Source organism: Protopterus annectens, chromosome 1.part0 (assembly GCF_019279795.1).
Source record: "Protopterus annectens isolate FY-2018-M chromosome 1.part0, PAN1.0, whole genome shotgun sequence".
NCBI lineage: Eukaryota > Metazoa > Chordata > Ceratodontiformes > Protopteridae > Protopterus > Protopterus annectens.
Window position 1 is genome coordinate 1,231,865,746 of NC_056725.1, and position 18,301 is coordinate 1,231,884,046.

Consider the following 18,301-nt stretch of genomic DNA (forward strand, 5'->3'; position numbering starts at 1 on the left):
TGTGCTATCCCAAATAAAAACAGGACTCACTACTCCAATGGCAGGGGACCTGTCTGGTAGACCCCAGGCATTAATAAGCTGTACAACGTCAGGAGGAAGCTACTACATGATAGAGCACAATCCCAGACTGGGAAGGCATCTGTGATCTGTACTAGCAGACAGCTACGATCACTCATGAACTTTTCTAAGGGCTGCTTCTACCGTACAATTGCAACAGACACGTAAGACTATCACACAGCCTTCTTCAGTTATGTCGGGAACCTGGGTGGACACTCACTGATATGCTGTGAGTTACTGCATACTGACTAAACCTACCCTGAACCCACTGACACTGATATGCTGTGAGTTACTGCATACTGACTAAACCTACCCTGAACCCACTGACATTGCCAACATCTTGGCAAACAGGTTCAGTGCAGATGTCTCCCACCCATACCCCCTAAGGAGCAACTATCCATCCCAACAGAGTATAACCTCACTGACATCACACAGTAACAGGTGAGTGCTGCCCTCCCCAAAGCGTACATCACTATATCAATGTGACCAGACGGTGTTCCAGCCTGCAACTTACACGAGCATCATTACAGACGTAACCTTCACATTACATCACTGTTCAATATCGGAGTTACCACAGGATATGTACCCAAGGAATGGCGTACAGTGACAGTGGTCCCGCTCCACAGAGTTGGTGCCACAACGGACCACAGACAATATTGCCCTATAAGCCTAAGTAGCCTGTTCTGCAAAGCTATGGAATGTATTGTCATGGGACTCATACACATAGACATTGGGAACCTACGGACACTGTGTCCTACACATTTCAGTGTTGTTGTGGGCAGATCTTGCCTCTTGAACCTGTTTGTATTCTTTAAACGGCTAACAGGTCCATCAACATAGGGACGGCTGTCCACACAGCCTACCTGAACCTTGCAAAACCCTTCAACACAATAACCCACTGGGCCATTTTGCATAGGCTTACCAGCGTCAATATGGACAAATATCTCACATGATGGATTGATACCTGGATCAGGGATAGCACACACATGGTCAGAATTGCAGGTGCCATGTCTGACTATACACCAGTTATACATGGCATCCCACACGGCTCGGTCCTGGGACCTCTCTTGTTCAGAATATATTTGTCTGACGTACAGGCTACCACAGGGGGAATATGGCTGAACATGTCTGCACTTGACTGCAAACTGGGTGCCATGATCAACTCTCTAGCTGCCACGTACTCAAACAGGGTCTCACAGAGATAGAGGACTGGTGCCTGAACCATGGCCTACAGCTAAATGCCATTAGTTGCATAGTCATCCTCTTTGGGAATAACAACATGCCCACACATTACCACATAGGTAGTACTCCATTACATACGGTAGGAGTTGTTAGGGGTTTGGGGACATGACATGTTCGTACTGTCACCTTTGACATTCACGTTGCCAAAGTGGTTGGACACACCTTCTATGTGGGCCACCTTATCCCATATGCTTTCACATCTAGATCGAGTGAGGTCATTGTGCCCCTATACTCATCACATCCATGCTTGGTTACAATGCCACATTTGGGGTGTACCTTACTCGACACCTGCAGCAACTGTACTGGCCACGGAAGTTCCTCACCAAGCAGATCTAGGGACTCACACAGATGCCCTGCACAGTTCAGATGCAGCAACTCCAGCTCTACTCAGTCGCTTACCACCTACTCAGATATGATGTGTGCCTGTTGTTTATAGATATACCCAACCCAGAATTACTGGACATGCTCCACCTCAGGATATCCGACTCCCTTGGAGCTACACACTCCAGGGACGTATACCTCAGCACAGATGTTAATAGGACATTGTGGAGGGACAGATTCTTATCCCAGAGGCTCCACTCACTCCAGCATGTAATCCCAGTTTCACATAGGCAGAGCCACCCACTGACCACCTACTGGAGACATCTTGACGACTGTATGGGTGATCGTATGTTTACCCTTGGGATATCTTCTGTGTCCCTGCTAGACAGAGGCACACTAGCCTAAACGTACATGGGCTATCTTGTGTGACCTACTATTCACACACACAGTGTAGTAATCTGACAGGGTTGTGAATGCCAAACACACTCTGGCTAGGCTTGTACATGCCCTAGGGCAGATAGCCTAGTATCGACCTCTGAACCTATGCTAATGTTCAAGATGCACAATGTTTATTGCTGATACTGTTTGCAGGTCTTTATCATCTTTGCTTTACCAGTTTCTATGAACAACTTCGGTATCTACAGAACATATCTGATTATGACAGGGCTCCACTATATTATAGATGTGTCTGTTGTCATATAACTGTGTGCACAGGGCGGATTGCTGTATAGTGACAGGTTCTTGGGTTAACACATGCAACTGCCAGATATGCGTGGCCCACTGCTGTACTCAGACATGGCCTAAGTGTGTGAGCATGCCCAGTTCTGCCATTCCGTGTTTTGTTGCCTGACATTTGTCTCATTTATTCAAGTGTGTGAGCATGCCCAGTGTGACCTTTCAGTATGTTGCTATCTGAGGTCCACTACATTTGTTGATGTGTGCGAACATGACCGATATTAACATTTATACAGTGTGTGTTGGAAGTCAGGTTCTGTTCTCACTGCAGGACTCACCTTTGTGTCACAACTCAACAAGGATTATGCTGTGCCTGCAGGGTTTCCATGAAATACTTTGCAATAGACTTATCAACATTCCTTCATACAGGCTATCCACCGCAATACTGTCATGGTTTAGTGGTTCAGTACTTTGGCTATAGTGCACAGTATCCTGGGTTCGAGGCCCATCGCTGCTTTATATTTTCATACTGAGCAGACCAGACCTTAAGGGCCAGTTAAGTAAATATGAGCATGTTGGCTTTTGTTCAGCTATGCCCTACTTAGACCAGGCTTGTCCGACATTGCTCAATATTCACCAACATTGCTGGACGTTGCCCAATATTACTGAACATTGACCACAGTTGTGCTAGTTGGTGTGTGCAATTTTGTTTGCATATACTACATGGTGGTAAATGTTGTTTAGCAGTGCTTTATATTGCTTAACACATGGCAATCATGCCTTAGGTGGTGCTGCAGGGCTGCCTATGTCGGATGCACATACTACACTCCCTGTACATGTTTGAAAGTAGTTAGTGTCAACTTAGGCATCCCTTTTACTATATGTGCGAGTCGGTATCATTTCCAGAGTTCCTACTGAGCCAGTGTATGTGCTATGTGTTGCCTCTTTGCCAAAGCCAAAGCATACTGGGCATGCCTCCTTCTGCCTACTGGGGCAGGCTCAGGTTGTTCCTCCTCCGAGTCACGCTCTGCCTGTGATGGCCTTGGCAATGGTGGGGGGCTGTTTGGCCCAGGCCTATGCTGGTCCTGCTGCAGCTGTTTTCGCACGATCATATTATGTAGCATAGCACATACCATGACAATTTGGGCACATGTAGTTGGTGAGTACTGCAAGGCTCCACCAGATGTGTCCAGGCACCGGAACCGTGACTTGAGCAGCCCATACACATGCTCTATTACATTACGTGTTTGTGCGTGTGCCTCATTATGGCGTTCCTGTTCATGTGTGTGTGCGTTTCTGATGGGTGTCATCAGCCACGGCTCCAGTGCATAGCCAGCATCCCCCACTAGGTGACCATGTGGGATGTCCCCATTGGCAAATGTCTGGTACAGCTGCGTCAGATGCCAGATATGGGAATCATGGTAGCGTCCAGGGCAGCCTGCACACACATTCAGTATTATGCCCTGGGCATCACACACGACCTGGCAGTTGATGGAAGGGAAGCCCTTGCGGTTGAAGTAGACCCTACCCCGCTCGCCGGCTGGTGCTTTGATGCGTATGTGCGTGCAGTCTATTGCACCCACTACCTCAGGGTATTCCGCTATTTGCTGGAAGAGACGCATATTGCTAGCCAATACCTCACGGGAATTGGGGAAATATACATGATCACCGACATGTGCTGACATGGCATCCAGGAACTGGTGTAGTACCCTGGATGCTGATGCCTATGAAATCCCCATCATATCACCAGTTGGTCTCTGGAATTTACCTGTTGCTAATATTCTTAGGCCAACACATACCTTGGTTTCCACTGGGATGGGTTTCCTTCCGTTGGCTCTGTGTGAGGCATGGCCTGCACAGCTCAACAATTTTCTGCAGGAGGTCTCTGTCCACTCAATAGCGCTCCACTATCTCCAGCTCATGTAGCCCCTGGTAGATTACCCTGGGCCTGTACACTCTTCTCCGTCTCCTCACTGTGGGTTGTCCAGCAGCATTTCCATTGTCACCACCCTCAGCATGTTGCATATGTCGCCTTATAACAGCAATGGCAGCACCTAACATTTCTTTGTCTCATAAAGCTTTTTCAGTTTTCACTTCTATTAGCTTACTGCAGTGTCTGTTGTGAGAAACATAATGGACTGTTGTTTGCAGAGTTTTAAGTGCTAGGCTGGGCTAGTGTACTGCCTGTGTAATTGCCTGATTCTGATTGTTTTCACCTGCTAGCTCTGCTAGTATTCCCTGGTAGTTTCCTACTATTTGTTGTGCTTCCTTTTTCCTTTCTGTTTCCTCAGGGGGGGGGAGTGCCGCGCAAACACGCGCACAGCAGCTAACACGCGCGCACACATGCTTACACGGAGTAAAACTTGCTTATTCGGGTTAAAACGCGCGCACACCAGCACAAACGCGCTTACAACTCTTTAAACAGCCTTATACATGCTTACTCCGGCTTAAACGCGCGCACACATGCTTACACATGCGCACTCTGTTTTACTCAGGTTTACACGCGCGCATACCCACTCAGCAAGAAATTTTGGTGTTATTCACGGCATACACCTTCCATTTCTTGCCTTTCCCTAGCCTACTTGTTGACACACCTCTGTCCATGATGTGTAAATGACAGCTGACACATGCCACTCTGCTCTAATGAGCTTCACTTCTTTCATACATACCCCCCTCATGATGTCACCTATCTTCTACTCTGTTACTCCCCATATCCTACTCCTACACTCCACTGACTGTGCTCATTTGCTATGTAAACTTGCGATTCACTATCCTAATGCTCACTTACATAGGATTGCCTACTAATGCTTGGTTACATGTCTTAGACTGAGCTTCCCCCCTTGGCAACCTCTACTTGGTGGCAATGTTGTCTTCAGCCTGCCATTCTCTTGCATTGTACATTGACAATTTCAATAAAATCCACATTTGTGGGTTTTAATTTTTAGTATTCTGGGTTTTAAAGCGCAGCCCGTTTGCGCGGCGCTGTGCTATGCTTAAACATCGGAAATCGGCGAAAAAAAATAAAATATTTTTATTTTCATATTGCATCAGGAAACATTTCACATGGCCATATATTTGGCCATTGGCATGCTTCCTGCACTGGATGCAACCTTTATTTGGAGCTGTCACGGCTCCGTTTTGTTATTTGCAGAACGGTACTCAGTTGTTAACTGAGTACATTTCTGCAAATAACACTGCTCTTACTCGGACAGGTTCGGGTTTCCAGAATCGCAAATCTACCTCATTTGCATGCCTTTCGCTTGCAATTGAGGTAATTTGCATATCCCAACCCTGTCCGTGTAAGAGCCATTTTAGGAGCTCTCTTACACGCCCCTACAGGCTGTTCCTGGATTGCTCGTTGGACATGATGGCTGCACTGAGTCTTACTCTACTCTTAGACTCCGTGCAAGCCATCGTGAATCCGGCCCTTGGTTGAAAAAAGTAATTAATCATAATCAGTAAAGAAGCCTGAGACTATTTCCTTCACATCAAAAAAACTTTCACAGCAGGAAAGAACTAATTAGGAGCAAGAGGACACCCTGCACCACAGGATGGGTGCTGACTGATACTCTGGGAAAAGTATCACATGTCAAGCTGTCCTGATGTCAGTCATACTAGCCCCTTTAGATGGATCTTTAAGAACTCAACCTTGTGCATATCCTCTGTAGTAAAAAACACCGACCCCACAGGTAGTGCTGTATCCTTAACTATTAAAAGAGGCAGCAAAAGGTTCTAGATTAAACAGACATAGCTATCTGCTGAAGATGGTGGATATATGAAAAATGAGTTCTTCCCTTAGGAATTGTCCCTGATTTTGCAGAATATCCTTGACTTTATCTCATATTTTTGTGCTGTTTAATTTTCTGGTAAATCATTGAGGATTATAGTCATTATATAATGGCAGACATTAGGATTTCATACTTACTATTGTTGAGAAAAAGACAAGTTGAAGCAAAAATTGTTGTTCTACTAGATTTTTAAGTGAATTAGGATAATATTTAAAACCTGTCACAGATTTTGAACTTTAACCCCCATTACTGGATTTTTCCCTGAGAGGCCATGGTACGGCAGTTAGCATTGTTGCCTCACAGCAAGAGGTTCTCTGGTTCGATTCTCTGCTGATGTGCGCTCTATGCGGAGTCTGCATGTCCTCTCCATGGTTAAGTGAACATTAAAGACATGCAGATAGGTGCGTGCGTGTGTTGTTGTTCCTTCTTTGTAGGCTGGGCACCAGGCTCGCAACTTGACACCATAAAAATCCACTGTCAATCTTTAAAGGACCTGTGATCCACTGTGGCGACCCCTAACCAGGAAAAGCCGAAAGACTTTATTGTATTTTCCCCAGAATTTTGAACTAAAAAGTTGAGAGCTATGTGTATGAGTTCAAGAAAGTACATTCTAATGTCTGAATATTCAGAAGATAACAAGGAAGATAGCAGATTATGACGTTTTATTAGTGTGGTGTCCCCTATTACAGCATTGTCAAGCAAACTATACAACTCCTGATTTATCCTCTATCAAAACTTCCCAGTCATATCTGACTAAGTAATATTAATGTTGATACCCACATGCAAAATGGGAAAAAGGGGTTGAGGATGGATGGATGGAATATCAGTGATGGGCTGCTGGAGCCCAGAGTGGTAAGGAGTTAGAAGTTTATGGAGTCTGTAAAACAAATTAATGTAAACTGAATTGGAGGCCTGCCTGCTGCTACGTCAACCTTCTGCAGTTTGGACATGGGAGGCACAACAAAGTGTGTGACCAGCAGCCAAGACACCAACAAGCAATTTAGTCAAGGGGAAGAGGGGGTTAAATCAATTATATAATTCCATTTGCAGTCTGAATTACAGGCTGTGCTGCCTATGTTAACACACCAATCTGACAAGGTTCACTGAAACAACAGGAGGAATACCACTACTCACTTTGTGTTATTATTCTCTTCCAAGCTTTTTCTTAGTACAACAGCTAGAGATTAATTTAACACCTGTGGCTGCACTTCTGTAAACTGCATCTACTGTCCTGACACCAGATTAAAAAGTACATTTTTACATACGCAAAACAGCAAGGGATTCATTTGGGATTCGGTTTCATTTGTTCTTAATTGTATGTCAGAAATCTTCTTCCAGTCTAAGTTACTCTTCCTTAGGTAGGTTCATAGATTATAGATTCATAGATTAGTACTAAGCTAATTGCCCTTGCAAGCCATTTTAAGCCTAGCCAATTGTCCCTTGTGAGACTCAAACCCTGCACCTTGTGTTTGCAAGGCAAACACCTTAACCATTAGGCCACCCTCCCATTTGGCCACTGTCTTTAATTTCTCTTCATGCAAATACATGGCTTTCTTGGTTTCCTTAAGGGTGTGTAAAGCTTTCTTGTATGGGACTTTCCAAGCCAGGCCCCTCCCCAAAAGGGATCCAGTCCCTCTTTTGCATAGTTACTTTATATTCAAAAAGCTTCACATTCAAGGCATAAATCACTGCCAGGATCTCCTTGATATTGATGTGCTTTCTTATATCCTTGGGCCCCCAAGGGGGCTTCTACTTGCATTCCCAGTGACACAGCTCCAGAGGTGAAGTTGGATGAATATGCCTTGCACTGACAATGAAGGGGAGAAAAGAGATCCCAGATTGATATTCAACTGATCTCTCCACCGTGGTAACTCTTGTTCGATGATGGGCAACGCCAGCATCTGGGATTGCAGGGAATGGAGATGATGGGTCCAACAACTGCAAATATACCATTGAACTTTTCTCATGTAAAGATGGCCCAGTGGCATCATAAGAAACATGGACGCCATCAGTCCAAGAATTTTTAGGAATTTTCTCACTGAGCCAACATTCTTCTTGGAGAATTCCAAAAGCATGGTCTGGTATGACAGGACCTTGTCTTTGGACAGAAAGATCATTCTTTTGTTGAAGTCGATGAAGCACCCCCAAAAGACAAATCTTTGTGAGGGAGTCAGACATGAATTCTGGCGGTTCAGCTTGAACCCTGAATGGGAGAGTAAGGTCAAGACCTTCTCTGGTGATTCCAAACACCTGCACATAGACTTTGTACAGATCAGCAAGTCGTCCAAGTATGGAAAAATGTGAAGGCCCAGAGTCTATCAGTGGGTCACTACCAGAGAAGGCATTTGTAGAACACTCGTGGTGCTATGGATAGCCCACATGGCAATACAGAAAACTGTGAACCACACAAAACAAATCTCAAACATCTCTTTAAGCAAAGAGCAATGGGGATATGATGATAGACTTCCTTCATGTCCAGGGTCACTATAAAGCAGTTGTCTGGCAACAAAGGAAACACTGTGCAAGGGTGATCATCTTGAACTTCAGGACCTAGACAAATGTATTCAGAAGAGGAAGATCCAACACTGGGCTTTATGACTGCTCTTTTTTGAGAAGCAAGAAAATTTTGGAGTAGAAACCTCTCATTCTTTCTGAAGGAGGGACCAGTTGTATTACCCCTGAATCCAGCACTGGGGCAAAATAAGAGGGAATAACAAAGTCTGGTCAGGTAAATGAGGGGGAATCCTCTGAAGGGAGGCAGCTTGCCTTTCCACTACCATAAGGAACTCATGCCAACAATGTTCAGCACCCATTTGCTGAAAACCACAGACGGACATGACACCTTGTTGACAGCTAACTTGAGAGACAAGACACTCAGCAGGGGGCTTGATAAAGGTAGGTGCCATGCCTTGGCATAGTCATAAACTGGTAGGGGAAGTATTCTTTTTGAGAAAGGAACACTTCTTGTTCAGTTTGGTGGAGTTGCCTGCCATTTCCTTTATTGTCTTGGCCCTTGTTCTGCAGAGACCTCTGTTTGTTAGGCCGATGAAAGTGATCTTGTTTACAGGAAAAGAACCAGTGTTTAAGGTCCTGATTAGATGCTATACCAAACACACAGACTCAAGAGGAGCACTGAAAATATCATTTTATCTCATCAGAAAAATTCTGGAGTGTAATCAAGCAAACTTCCTAATCACCAATGACAATGCTGTATTTCTAGAAACAGTATCAATCCCTCCAGGGCACTTCTTTAAGGCATGTTTTGACACCTGAGAAACACTGGAGACCACATCTTTAGCACAGCCCTTCTGCTCTGCAGGCAACAATGCAGCAAATTAATTTAAACTGTACATGCATCTCATCATAAGCTTCCACATAAACCACTGGTACATAAATACCTTAAAAGCTGCCATGCCAGACTTTGCCAGCTTCTTCACATGAAATTCTAGCCACTTGCCTAGTTATTTTGAGGGACTGATTTAGAAGAAGATGATTTTATTATTAGCAAAAGCTGCTCTGGACTCAGAAGCAGAGTCTACAGACAAAGTGGCTTGGAGGCCAAGCAAGGCTGAGCATATCCTAAATTTCTGAAACACGTTCGTAGGCACAGCTTCAATAAAGAGAGGGGAACTACATTATTTCTTGAAGACATCCTCCAATGCTGGGATTAATGGAGGAAAAGTCTCAATGTGTGAGGCCGCATCCTTCAAGAGATCATAAGCCCTGTTAATCTTAGGGGTAGCCAGAAACTTGTCCCAGTTGAATACATCTTTAAATCTAGTCAACATTTGTTAAAAAAGAAAACAACTGTTTGAGCACCTGTGCCTGTCCATCAGTGGAACGAGATTGATCCAAGTCAGAAAAGTCAGAGTCCTCAGACACAGAATCTCCTTCAAAAGTAGGATCCTTAGCAGAGTGATCCCTGGTGGAAGTGCTAGTGTTACTTATAACCCAAGTATGCACCCTGTAGACAACTGCTTGAACAATAGATCTAGCCATAATTAAGATTACAGATGAAAACCTAGTTAAAGACTGCTGTCCCACCACCTGTTGGGACTTCTGTCTCTTTCTGGCATACACTACAATCATGGGAGAATCACTTGGGGAACAATTATCAATACTGGCAAATGATTCTGCACCACTTTACTTCCCCAGCACAAAAAGGGTTTAGTTCTCCAATACCTGCAGCAGGCGATGGTACTGCCTCAGAGGCTGTGTCTGACCCTCGTGTCTTGCACAGCTGTAGTGTTATGACTACCCCAGGGGACCTGGAGATAGCACAATGTGAATGGCCAATAGCCTGCCTGAAGCTAAGGGGGGTCTATATTATATCCTCGAACGCTTAAAAAAGTGAACTCTGATTGATCGAACTTATTTTCGCGAAACTGCAAAATATCAAAGAAGCAGAAACTCAAATTTTTTCCTAGGGAAAGAATTCGGTTGTCCGTTTCTGTTGCTTTGGTATTTTCAGTGTTATGGTGGAAAGTTACCGGTCAGATTCAGGTAAGTGTGCGATTGTGTGGATGTGAGTGTTAGGGTGATTTAGGTGAGTTAGGGTTAGGGCCCGGGTTAGGTGTGTGTGCGATTGAGTGGAAATGAGGGTTAGGACGGATTTAAGTGAGTTAGGGTTAGGGAGCGGGTGAGGTGAGTGTGCAATAGTGATGGACCTTAGGGTTAGGGTTTGGGTTAAGGTAAGTGGGTAGTTAGTGGTGTGTGCATAGTTTAGTGTAGGGTTAGGTATCAGATTTTAGGTGTATGTGTGTGGATTTCGGTTTGTTTGGTGTGCTTGTGTTGTGTGTATGTGTTTTGGATCAGCGATTTTTTTCCCTGGGAAAAAAATCGCTGATCTGACAGTTCGAGATTGTAAGCTTTCGCTTATATTAGGTCGATCAATCAGCGTTCACTTTTTTAAGCGTTTGATGATATAATATAGACCCAGCTAAGGCTACAGTGGAGTCAAAGGCCATACGCTGAGGCATACATTTATTTTATTTACTATTTAATTTTTTTAAGTCAAGATGGGGGGGGTTAAGTCCATCAAGTCAGGGGACAAGAAACTAGCCAGCTCAATACCAAATACTGGCTGCAAGGTGAGCCAAGTAAGAAGACGGACAAATCCCACTATTCTCCTTCTACGCAGCAAACTAAAGACTATTTCTATAGGGATACCATTCTGAACATTGCACTGAGAAAATTACAGTATTTTCAGTAATACAGTTCAAAGCACAAATTGCATGCACACAATTCCCCTGATTTTGTAAAAAAAAGCTAGTTTCAGTCCATATAAATGAATACATCCTAAAACAGTATTAGACAAGAAATAAATCATAAACTGATGAAAAATTCCTGTCAGAAATATTTAACTTACAAAATGGCACCAAACTGCAATATAAATGAAAAAGAGTTTAAAATGCTATAATCCTGTTCAGTCACCTTAAACAATCGTAACCCCCCCATAAAAAATGCAATATCAGCAAGTTTTCTTACTCAAACTTCCAAATGAAGCTTTTAATTAACAGGCCTTACTGTGCTAGTCCAAGTAAAAATGAAACATATTCAAAAGGCAGTGGGAAGAAATAAAACCAAAAGGGAGTTACTTATCTGAACACTGTAGATGATGTCTCCCAGTCTGAGAAAAGCAATATTCCAAAAGATGTTTCTCTGACCATGGCACAAAAAACAGAAAGAGTTTTATCTGTGAATGTGAAAGGTTGTCCTGGTCCTGCCAGGTGATTGATTCTTCACCCTCATGGACAGGCAGTAGGGGGAGTTTTGAGCACTGGCAGACTAAAAGAGGGAGGGTAGCAAGGCACTACTACCCATATGCCAGTTGTTGAACATCCAGAGTTAAGGTTGTAAGAGTGGCCACCCAGAAGGATTAGCTAGGGTCCCTATCTGAATAGTTACTTAAAATGGACCTACTTCTTACAGATCTGTTATAATAATAAATATATAACATTTATATCTAATGACAAGAGGTCCATCTTCAGTAATGTACTTTCCCTCCATGAGCCCTTTTACCTACTTTTGTCTGCACTATCCTTTCCTCAGCCTTTTTTTTCTCTTCTTTCCTGAGCTTTTGTTGATGAATACTACAAATGGAGAAACAGAGAAAGAGTTGCTTCATGTTATGATGGGAAAGATGAGGAAGGTGGGTCATCTGGCAATCTAGGATATTTTTATCTGCTGTGGGCCTAGTGCCTGCAATGTATGTCCTAAAGGTTATCAGAGATGGACCTTCTCCTTCCATATCTGTATTTTTGTTAAGTACACAACTTTTGTTTTTTTTCTTCCCAGTACTCTAATTTGAAATGTATTTTGTCAAAATCCATTTTTGATGCATGTTCACATAAAACTTGGGAAAAATTTTGAAATGGAATGTTAAGGTAAAACATTGATTTGTTCTTTATTCACATAAATAATTATTCTTTAGCAGTCCTAAACATAGTTACTTGTATTTCGATGTCATAATGAATGCCTTATCTGTCACTAGATTATTTTATGATGGTTGTCTAAATTTCATTTTTAGCACTTTAGTGCAACATAGAATTTGAGATGAGGAAGACCATCCTCATCAAACATCTGGACTAACACTGCTAGCCTTTAAGATGAAGTTCAAACAGGCAAAACAGAGTTTCTCCTCAATTCCGTTTTCACTCCTTTGAAGAGTACAGGGTAATAGAACAATATTGAGAGTTTAGAAACTGTTGAAAATGTACTTTTAATCCTAAAAGTATAATTTTAAAATTCACTTACATTGTCCATGATTATTTTTGTGATGTGTTGCATCCTTTTCCCAAAGGATATCTACTGATGATGTACTGATGTTCGGAAACACTAGTCTGATCTGGAAGTGCAAGGTGTACAGGGGAGTACAGTTGGCATCTGTAGCTACCCTGACCCACAATTTCTTTCTTTTTTTTGTTATGAAATACTACAGCAATATAACAAAAGATTTCAATTTTCACTATAAATCAGATCCATGAACTATTTTAAACTTTGTTTAGGTACCAAGCAAAGTGATCTTAAGATGCTGCTGTGTCTGCAGGTCTTTCCAAATCTCACATACCTATGGAGTTGCTATCACTCAGGTGATACTTGCGAAAAAACAGCAACTAGGAAGCAGGAGGGCATCCATCTGTCCAGTGATAGTAAGACTATCAGTTTAAATAAAGTGATAGGAGTTACTTAAACCGATAGGAGTCAGCATCAGCTTTTGGTTTACTTTTGCTTCCTGGTTTCCATCTGGACTTCTTTTAAGGGCTCGGTATATGTGAATGCATTAGGTAAGTCAGAAGCAGGGGAAAATTTACATATTCTTTTCTTCAGGAAGCTAACACCGTGCATTGAACTTGCTTATTAAAAAGAATACTTCCTTGAAGATGAACACCTGTTTCTCATTTCTATATAAAGATATCAGAAAATGAAACCTTTTTTTTGTACTTTGTTCATATTAATTTTCTTTATTTATTTTTTTTTCTAGACAGAGTTTCTGCCTATACCATCTAGTTGTGTGATTAAGCTCTTAAGTGTTTACCTGGCCAAGTACACAAGTAAGCTAAATGCTACCTCGCTAAGTAGTATCAACAGAGTGACATACAGCACACTAATGTTCTCAGAGCAACTAGAAGCAAGTCAGAGCACCCAAGCACTGGAATGTAGCAATTATCACTGTATAATGAATGAATTTAGTTAAACACTTGTAAACTTAGACAGCATGTATTAACATAAAAACACCACAAAAGCATTCTTTACTGTCCTTTGCTGTTTTGTTTTGCTCTTGTGTTATCGAGGTTGGAGAAAATCTTGGATGCCTAATGCAAGACACATGCATGGCTACTACAGACATGCATTTAGTAAATAATCTGAGAACACTTGCTAGTCCAAATGAAAATGTCAAGACGTATAGAAACTGACTTGATTCCTTGCCTATTTTACATGGAAGTAGGCATCTTGGAGATCCAGACAGCACATCTAGTCCACTTTGAACAGATGTGGTACGATGGATTGCATAGCAAACATCTGACAATTACTTTGGGGATTAATGTATTGAAGCCACTAAACTTCAAGAAGGGCCTTAGGTTTTTGGCTTTCCTGGGCACCAAGAATGATCTGAAATAATAACCTAAACGTTTATGCTCCAATGGAACCTCTTGGATGGCTCTCACGTCCAAAGTTTTTTATGCTTCTTTCCTTGCCATCAGCCTTTAAAAGAGTAAGAAGACTGACATGGGAGATGATAGACGGCATGGGGAGGTAAGAAAGGGCAATCATCGCTCTGATCCATAAGTCCCTCAAGATTCTTCCCCATGCTGGGACATGGAAGAAGAATCCCACCACCACAAGCTGCTTCCTGTGGAAGAAAGTGAGGTAAAAAGTTAGGATTGCTGTAGTTTACCCAAGGGTGACTCCAGCTTCCTTGGAATGGCTGGAAACCTTGGCCTCAAATCCTACAATCTTGCTGGGATTCACATTATGGAGACTATCTATTCCCATCACACTTCTGTTCTTGTTGCTAAGGACCATGCCAGGACTAGATCCAACCATATCTGTTTTGTATCCTGCTAAGGGCATACAGGGGAGGGTGAATCTTAACACCCACAGCTGTAAGGTTCTGACTTTGTTTTATTTTTCAGGTGCTCATTAACCTCTGGATGCAGTAGGTGAGTTCCCTTAAAGGAAGGGTCCAGAAAGATCACCTTGGTATCCTCAGCAATCTAGGTCAAGCACAGCCAGGAGTGCTGGTATATGGCAATGCTGGATCCCACTGTACTACCAGCCCATTCAGCAGTATTATATGCTATGCAGACCATAAAGTTGCTAAGACTGAAAGAAGGCAATGTCAAAATCCTAATTCACTCATTTACTGGACTATCAGAAAACTCTTCCACATGTTGTAATTCATTGGCCATATCTCTACACAAGTAATGTTAAATAAGTGCTTCCACAGACAGGATGACAGATGCAAAGACTTGCTTTCTGAATCTGTCCATATCCCTGAATTCCTCTTCTGCTGTATGTACAGAAAGTCAGTGAGTAATGGGAGCCCTATGCAGGACTGACTTTGACAATCTGGCATCAGGCTTGGGAATCTCAGTGTAAGTGAAACACCGCCAAAGTGGCCAGAAGTTTCAGAAATCCTTCTTGGCAACTGGACTGAAACCACTGTGTCAGGAGTCTCCCATGCAATTATCATGGTCTTCTTGGAAGATGTCCACTAAGGGAAGTACTACACAAGAACTGTGGAGAAAAGCCACAGGTCTTCTGATGTCTTCTATGGTGAAGAGATTGACTAAGACAGCCAACCTCCTACCCTGCATAAGTGGAAAGAATTTCTCAAACATGGGGTCATCAGCATGCTTGGAAAAGGGGAAAATGGCCCAGTCTCCTTTATCCAAATACTAGATCCTCAGCTGGAAGTTCAATTACTAGTACTAAATGCTTTAGCTTACTGAGACACCTATTAATCTCTTGAGTGGTGTTTCTCACTTTGACAAATCAAATGGCTGTTTTGGGCACCACTGGGACACAATGAAAAGTACAACATACCAGATAGTTAAACAGCAAGGCAGCAGACCATCATGTGCATCAATGGCATCATGGAAATATCCACAGTTACGCATGATGTGGAGTAGTCTGTCTGAATTATAGGCATCAGAAGTGCTGGTAACAGAAGTGCCAGTGCTGGGAAATATGGTTCTGCTGCCACAGGCATCTTAATGGTAAGGTCTCAATATGTTGGCACAGAACTTTTGACTGACACTGGTGTCAAAGAAGCCAGCAGAAAGAAAATTAATGTTGTGAAAGCTGACACCCATACTGCCAACTATTAAAACTTAATGATCAGTATGGCACCAAAGTGGGGGCCTAAGCCACTGACACCAGGAATGCTGACACTGGAATGAGCAATGCTGGAGCAACGGAAAACTGAGCCAATGGAGCCAGAGCACAAAATGGTGCTATCAGAATCAACAATAGCACTTCCTGCATTTGAATCATTAGCACCAAGGAAAAAGAACACCCAGTTTAAAATGCAGAAGTCCCCTGGTACTTCAATACTAAGGCAAGAGGATCAGGCTTTTAGAATGTCAGTTACTGAATATAAACACAGCTGCAGCCAACTGGTAATAATGTATAGGGGAAAGGCTGAGGACTGCCTTAAGGATATCGAAATGAAGGGAATATAAGAATATAGAGGAGGGGCTGAAAATGTCAGATAAAGGGAGGTGTTACAACTCTAAGGAAGATTAGTCAGCTCAACTGACAGTTGCCTGCATCCCTGACTACAAACTCGAGGCAGAATTTCCAAAGTTAGAAGACATCCTCTGCCATGCTAGTGGGAGTGACTAATGACTCATGAGTCATCAGCTTTGAGGAACATTCAGACTTTTTGAACAGAAAAAAAGTAGACTTCTTAAACTTTTTAGATGCTTTTTCTGGTACATAAAAAGTTTAAGCTGGTGAGTACTAAACAGCAGAATAACCTTCCTTCTGTAGGATTGCAACCTTTTCAAATGCCCAAAGTGGGACATTTTTGTAGAAATGTGAGATTTTGCAAGGCAAAACATACCCACGGTCAGTACAAAGGATATAACTTCACTTTTTTGCCAAAATAAATTCTTGTCACATTTGAGTTGCTTATACTGTTTCATGCAACATTTAGGTATTTCCGATACAACTATTAAGAAAACTTAGGAAATTTTATTCTCCTCAAATCTCAGGATGCTTCCCATTTTTTAACTTGGGAAATTTTCTTTTCCTCAATTTTCAGAATGTTTGCCGTTTTGCCCAAATAAGGTCTGTCTTGCACAAAGAGGGACAGATGGTAACCCTACCATTTTGCAGGGCAGAGAAGCTTTTTAAGAGTTTAGAAAGTTCTCCAAAACCTTTCTGTGCCTCTTCTAGGCCATACTTTAAAACCAAAATATAGTGAACAATTACTAGGAATGATGTTGTGTGCTGTGCCTGTTAAAGCATGTACCTACTTTGTGCGTTTATGGGCAGAATGGTCTTACTATAAACTCATATGGAAACAAAGAGCAGACATTATGATCAGTTGTGATGCAGGCCTAGGTAGGATACAGAAAGAAACAGAAATGGAGTTCTCAAAAAAAATGGACAAAATGACTCATCCCTTACAACTAAAAGCTGAGAAAGGAAATAAAAAAAAGAAAAGAAAACAACACTTTTTTTCACACATCAAAATCACTTTAAAATAGAAAGCAGTCTGGGACAACTTATTTATTTTGTTAGTGAAGCTTTCACATGGCAAAGAAGAGCTCCAAAAAGAGATGGTTGCATGGTGCATGTTGGGAAAAAGATTGTCAAGCTTCTGATTCCATGAAAATCATAAAGGTTAATGAAGGCAGACCACTTACTAATGGATGTTGTTTCTCACACTATTTTTTCCAAAGGTACTTTCCTCACAAACTACCAATCAATCATTTTGAGAATCATTTTCACCATTATCTCTTAATGAAAACAGTTAAGTTGTATTATTAGATCTGATTCTAATACTGTTTTCAGTCTACCTGAAACCATAATGAAAATAACATGTTACAGAAAAGTATTAACATTTGGTTTACGTATTTTATGATCTTACCTCGTAAGGCAACATATCAAAGTAGCCATTACTCTTGTTCTGATGGATCGTCATTTTATACAAAGATTCGTCAAGTCTGCGAACTTCACATTCATCATCATCCTTTTCCTTATCATTTAGATCATTTAAATCTATTAGTGAAGTATTCTTAGGTCTTTGTTTTACACCACAGAGTATGACAGCATCCAGTTCAGTGTAGTACTCCAGCAGTGAACTGTTTACTTCCAGTCGAATAAGGTTTGTGGGAAAATCTATGGGCTTGATAGGTGGCATGAACTGGCAGGCATGGAGAGTAGATGAATTTGTTGGTGCTCCAGACCAAAGTGTTTCCCACCTGGAAGAGCACATTGCATTTACAATACAATACAGTACAATACAATACAATACTACAGCAAAAGTACCATTAAAATTTGTTACATGAATTTCAATTCATCATTCCACAAAAGTACTAGTGCCAACAATTTAGGTTTAACTGAGCTTGCCATCAACCTGCCTGCTAGTGTTTCCTGACAGATATATCATTTACACTTCATCACAACAGCCATGTATATAAATATTAAATGTATACAAACAGCAGCAATTATTTCCTACTGAAGTGTAAATGAATATATGTTAG

General features: G+C 42.0%; 1 protein-coding gene across 1 annotated transcript in view; it reads right to left on the reverse strand.

Annotated features, from left to right (window-relative positions):
- FBXL4 (F-box and leucine rich repeat protein 4) overlaps positions 1–18,301 on the reverse strand; it is an 804,154-nt gene that overhangs the window by 528,926 nt on the left and 256,927 nt on the right. The window contains exon 2 of the mRNA XM_044065796.1: positions 17,686–18,019. Within this exon, the coding sequence (XP_043921731.1) occupies positions 17,686–18,019 (334 nt within the window). The remainder of the gene's footprint in view (positions 1–17,685; positions 18,020–18,301) is intronic.